General features: G+C 37.4%; 1 protein-coding gene across 10 annotated transcripts in view; it reads left to right on the plus strand.

Moving 5' to 3' along the window:
- The window catches only part of USP33 (ubiquitin specific peptidase 33), a 96,092-nt gene extending 90,163 nt beyond the window's left edge, over positions 1-5,929 (plus strand). For 8 of the 10 annotated variants that reach the window (XM_030573561.1, XM_030573565.1, XM_030573568.1 and 5 more), the window contains 3 exons: positions 1,003-1,105; positions 1,699-1,767; positions 4,675-5,929. In XM_030573561.1, the coding sequence (XP_030429421.1) occupies positions 1,003-1,105; positions 1,699-1,767; positions 4,675-4,832 (330 nt within the window). In that variant the 3' untranslated portion in view covers positions 4,833-5,929. Of the gene's footprint in view, positions 1-1,002; positions 1,106-1,698; positions 1,768-2,104; positions 2,486-4,674 lie in introns of those variants that run through there. The other 2 variants (XM_030573567.1, XR_004001706.1) reach the window with 2 other exon arrangements.
- Positions 5,930-6,364: the final 435 nt, after the last annotated feature.

The following is a 6,364-nucleotide window of genomic DNA, read 5'->3' on the forward strand; positions in this document are numbered from 1 at the left end:
CTTGTTGTATATAGTTCTTTCTCCTTTTAGACAGGCCCTGGCCTTCTACATCAACAGAACAAAACCCCTCCTCAAGTCAACACAGCTCTTTATAGAAGTGGCGGACAGGATGAAAGGTCTGCTGGTATCGTCCCAGAGGATCTCATTTTGGATAACCTCCTGCATCAAATTTTATTATGAACAGGCAAGCGTTTTGACCCCGGTTGTCATGACTGCCCATTCCAGGAGGCACAGGCATCGTCAGGTACCTTGTGCAGGTACCAATCTGCAGAGCTGCTACATGGCCTTCGGTCTATACGTTTGCCTCCCACTATGCCGTCATCCAGCAGGCCAGGACACTGCCAGTTTCAGAAGAGCAGAGTTGCAAGCAGCACATCCGTGAACTCTGAGCTCACCGCCAGGGATACTGCTTACAAGTCACATAGCATGGAATCGAAATGAACAAGCACTCAAAGAAGAAAAAACAGTTACTAACCTTCTGTAACTGTTGTTCTTTGAGATGTGTTGTTCATGTTCATTCCATGACCTGCTTTCCTACCCCTCTGTCGGAATTGATGGCAAGAAGGAACTGAGAGGGTGCAGGACCAGTGGCACTCCTTGTATGGGTGCATGAGCACAGGGCTCCATGAGCATATGGTCATCCCTCCGGATAGCACTAAAGAAAAAATCTCTGGCAACTGCATATGTAGGTGTGCAATACAACACAGGAGCATTAGTTTTAGTTGTTAGTTATGGTACTAGTTTATTCAAAGGAAACCTACAATCTTTAAACTCTCAAATGACGTAGGATTTGACTTTCAGATATTTTCTTGCGATTCAAGACTACCAAGTGTTTACTGCTTTGATACCCTGAGAACATGTAAATAATTTTGTATCAATCCAAATATTGCTGCTCTACTCATCAGATATTAGATAGAAATCATGGTTTACTGAAAAAAATCATTTTGCATCTAACTATAACAAGGCAGGTAATGGGCCTATCTGTTTTATTGTTTTTTCCAGCTCAACAGAGCATTCCAAGAAGAAGAATCTCTATCCATTTTTTATTGCATCAGTATGCAGTGGTTCAGAGAATGGGAAGGATTTGTGAAGGGGAAAGACAGTGGTAAGTAGCTATTTGGGGTTATAAAACTCTCTTCAGTAAGTAGGTAATCTGTGCTCTTTCATTATGTTCTCTGCCTTATCAAATAGTAGTAACAGTAAAGTAAATTATGTCTGAATGTTGTCAGAAGGATAAAACAAAGAATATCATGAGCAGAATAGTAAAGAAAATATTTAATGCATGCTTTGATAGTTCCAAATATTGTGCAGAAAGTCAATTTCACAGCATACTACTGTCGTTAATAGAGTTATCTTCAGGTGAAAATCTCTTTTGTAAAGCTACAATTTAAATATTCAATAGTACCTATTTTTGGGATCACGTAAGGATAGCAATTGTGGCTAACTTGCTTTTGAAACTGCTTGAAGATTTTATTCATTATTGCAATGATTACTCTTTGAAAAATGTCCATTTATGTCTTCTTATCATAGTACTATTGCTGAAAGCATGTTTCCTTTTCATCGGTACAAAGTATACAATTCAGCAGTCAGACCATATGGGAGGCAACTCAACTGCAATGCTCTTTTAAAAAAATAATAATAAAATCTTTCTTTCCCTTTTCAGAGTCCTAATCTTTTATTCATTTTTTTCCACGCTAGATCCTCCAGGTCCTATTGATAATACGAAGATTGCAGTCACTAAATGTAGTAATGTTATATTAAAACAAGGTGAGTATCTACTGATATTATAAATTCTTTATGTAGCCTATTCTTTGTTAATGGTTTGGGAAACATGCTACTATGAAGTTCTATATGCATTTCTGTTATAAACCATAGGTTTTAGTGGTTTTACACTCTTCATGCTAAATTTCAGATAATATATGCACGGCAATTGGAGAAAATTAATGGACTAGTTTCTGTTGCAGATAAATCCAACTACAGATATGAGTATAGAAAATAGTGTAGAGAACTAATTTTCTATTGTGGGGAAAAGTATTTTCTCTGTCATCTTTCATTAAATGTGTACCACTCAATTTGCTTTGAGCTTGGAATCTTTTCCCTCTAGGTTGGAGGTGCTGGCTTTGAAGCTACTGGATGTAAGGTACATCCATTTAAACAGTCTGTCCTGATTTGGACCATCAGTTTGAATCAAGAATTATGTCAAACTAAAAGAATGTAGCCACAATATGTATGTACTCAGCACTGTACAAGACAAAAATATCAAAGTATGTGCAGAAGAGAAATGCAGAGAATGGAAAAGTATAGGAAAAAATGCACTGGGAGACCTAGAGGAAAAAGATCATATTAAATTTTTAAAACAATTTTAATCATTTTTGTGAGCCTGATAGAAATCAGTGTTCTGAAGGGGATTTGAATGAGAGAGCTGGGATCCTTTAGTGGACAGTTGTTGGTAGATCATTACATACAGAGGGAGTCATCTGCATTCATAGCATATAGTACTAATGAGGGAATTCTGTGCCAAAAATTAAAAATTGTGCACAAATCTTTTAAAATCTGCTTATTTTATTTCTAAAATAACACAGTATAATCACACCAGTTTCAATTATTTTGGTAATTTTTTTAAAAATACCTGTCAGCAAGTATGTCTGTAGCAATACAGACAACAACAAAAAATTCAGTAAATGTCTTTTGACAAATAGATTCTTACTAGGAATATTAATACAGAACTCTGAGGAGTAATTCATTTAAAGTACAGCACAGAACCATATTTCCCGTACCCCTCAGAAGCATTGCAAAAGCTTGGGAAAGTCGGGGGTAATGGAGGAGCTGAGGGAGAGCAAAGTAGTTGCTGGGAGGGAGCCTGGGTATGAACTTGAAGGGTTGTTGGGTATGGGTGGGAGAAGTATGGAATGGGTTTTGGTGGCAGGGCAGGGAGGGATTGTTAGGGAACATCCCTCATGCTGACCCCTAGCCTCTCCCATTCAGTCAGGCACATCTGCCGCTGTCAACATGTGCCCTTCCACCCCCACTCAGCCACCCACTTGCCATCCCTGTATGAATCTACACCCTGTCCCCATGTGTCATTACACCCCTCAGCCAGCCGCCTCCTCATTTCCATGTGTCCCTACACCCCCTGGCCCAATGTGTTTTTGTGCCCCCGCTTAGCCATCCCTTTTCCCTGCTGTAGCTCTGCACCCGTTTCCCTCTGCTCATGTAGCCCTGCATCTCCCTCCCACCATGGCCTTGCACCTCCACTCGCATTCAGTCCCCTGCCCTAGTCTGTCCTCCTCCACTAGCCTTTATGAGCCCATGTCTGACCCCCCAGCAGCCTACACTGTCTGTCTCCCCCCATCTCATGACCTGGCCCAATAGGTGCTGTGAAGAAGGCAGTCTCTTTCTCTTCCCTATCGAGCTTGGGTTGGCCGGGAGCTGCTGCTCTGTTCTAGCACCACAGCGTCCTCTGGTGGTAAAAAAGCAGAACTGCAGCAACTTTTCAACAGAAGCTATTTTCTGCAACAAAAAAACCATTAAAAATATGCACAGTACATGAAATATGCTTGCATGGAGTGGCACAGAATTCCCCCAGGAATAATATTTCAAAATTAATCTTAATACGTTTCATAATAATATCCTCTAAAATGTGGTTTTAAAGTTTACAGGTAGTGTGGTTAAATATTTACATTAACCTGTTACTTGGTTTCTATGAGACTTAGACCCAGGGCATATTAGAGATTTAATTGTTTAAACTCTATATACACAGTGGCACAGTGTTCCTAATGTTAAGCATCTGACTATAACATATAACAAGGAAACTGTGTTAAATCACTTACTGCTGGTAGATTGGTCACCAAGCTCTCACTCTAGCTTAAGCTATCCTAAGCCATAATAGAACTCGATGGAAGTTGGAAAAGTATTTCTACCAAACTCACTTGCCCTGCATTGACTCTTGAGTTGAAAGAGAGAGAGGTGACAGGAACTCTGGTAAATACTGTACAGCACCACATAATTGCTGATCCAACACCTGTGAAAGTCAATGTGATTCTGTTGTTCTCATCTGTAATGTCTTATTGGTGTATTCTTGCTTGGGTTCTGAGAATTTCTTTGTTTGCTGCTTTATATTCCGCACTTTTAGTACTTTGTCTCAGCCACTATGAGCAGACTGGACTCTGTGAAATCCCTTAACTCCATGCCTTAGTTAGCTGGAGTTGCATGTAAAATCCTTTATTGATTGCCAGGAACTGAACACAAGCTTGTCTGCGATCAGCCTGGTGGACAAATTTATCAAAGAAGATGATTCATTATAGAAACTTCACATTTTATAACCTATTTTGGGTTTTGAAATGCTAGTTGTACATTTGAGATAAATTAAGTGCCACATTCTCTGGTGATCAGTTGGTTTGGTATCAATTAGTATTAAATGTAAGAAAGTTTGTTCTCCATTATGTTCTTGACAGTTCACTTACAAAACACTCATCAGGTTGGATAGTATGCACAGTGTTGTTGCAGAAATTCAAAGGGATGATATTAAATTTGAGTGTTTAGTATTTAGGGCAATAAGTTTTCTACCACTTTTAAACATCTTTTTTTTTAAAACCACACAAGAGTTTTATTCTAAGTCATAATCTAAACTTTTTAAGATACGCTTTTGAAAACAATTAAATATATTGTTTTCAGGAGCAGATTCTGGACAGATTTCCGAAGAAACTTGGAATTTTCTCCATTCAATCTATGGGGGTGGACCAGAGATCATGCTCCGACCACCTGTTGCTCCAGTAGACCTTGATGTGCTTCAAACAGAGGACAAGATTGAATTAGAAACTCGTAGTCTGTAGCCATCAGCACAAACATAAATTTGTAAGAAATCCTTTCCACTTGCCTAAAACACATTCCTGAAAGGTGTTTAGTTTTTATTTTATTTTATTTTTGCCTAGAAAGGGGCAGTTCCTTGGGCATTATGTTAGTAACGGAAGAATTAGTTTAAACTTATAATATAGATTGTTAAAAAATTTACTTTGAAACCTTTCAGACAGACTATTCCCTTCATGTTTTGGAAAGTGTGTGACTTATATATTTTGGAACATTTGGTCAATTGAAAAAAAGTCAGCACAACTTTTGCTACATGTTAAACCTATGCTATCCTTTGTAGAATTATAAAATTGAGATGAAGGATTTTAAAAATGCTTTTAAATATCGCTATGAATTGGTGATCAGTCTTTTCTGAAATTTACAAAATGCAGCATGTCTTTAATTGTACAGTTTTGACAAGTCTAGGTATAAAAAGAGCATATTTTAAATGGATTATGGGGACGTAGTAAACACTCAGGAAAAGTTAAGTTTCACTTGTTTTGTTTGCACTGCAATGTATAAAATAATGAACAGCATAAAACTTTCAAATGCTTTTCTTATTTGAATGTATCATATATATAATTAGTCTGGATGGAATATTGTTTTGGTCAGCATATGTCAGTAACTTATTGCCTACTAAAGTTCAAATCATATAATCAGCTTCTGTATATAAACCTACCTAATATCTTCAATAGTATCAGTGATGGAAAAAATCTGTCTTCTTTAGGATATTTGTTTGAGAGCATGAAGTGTGGAATGTAAATGATTGTGGACATGAGACTGATGCGCACATGAGAAATTAAATTGTCTAGTCTTTTTTAATTAAACACATAAACAGTTCCTTCTGAAAAAAATTATTGTATAATTACGCTTTTTGGTATGATTTGTGATGTCAGAAGTTGGATAAAATATATGTTGCAAGATTACAAAATCTTGCTGGATAATTTATACTGGAATGTGAATGGCATTCAATCTTCTTTCTTTTCTTTTTTTTTCTGCCTCATACAACTACCAGCTAATCAACATTATTCAAAGCTGGTTCAAATAAAAATGACCTTTTAAAAACTGGAAATATTTATTCAAATGTGTTTGAATTCTTTATAATTATTTGTATTTCACTTAAAAGTAACTTGATTGCAATACAGATTTCACGTGTTTAAGAGGTGTTCCTTAAAGTTTTCCCCATTTAGGTATTCGGAAATAGTGTTTAGAGACACATGAGGTAATATTTTTTATTGGACCACCTTGTGGGTTGTTTGAAGGCCAGAAGAGGGGTTCAGGAAAGATTTCTTTCAGGATGGGGTCCCCATCAAGTTTGAGTTGTAGTTGTCACTTTCCACTCCACACTGGAACCTATATGGGATATCATTAAACAACTACGAGTGTGCAGGTGGGTGGGGGGAATCTTTGTATTGAAGCAGGTTCTCTCAGCATATAAAATAATAATAATAATACTCCCTCTGAACACTGGATTTATGGTTTATTACAACAAACTGAGGGTATGGTACGATGGGACTTC

Source organism: Gopherus evgoodei, chromosome 8 (assembly GCF_007399415.2).
Source record: "Gopherus evgoodei ecotype Sinaloan lineage chromosome 8, rGopEvg1_v1.p, whole genome shotgun sequence".
NCBI classification, from domain to species: domain Eukaryota; kingdom Metazoa; phylum Chordata; order Testudines; family Testudinidae; genus Gopherus; species Gopherus evgoodei.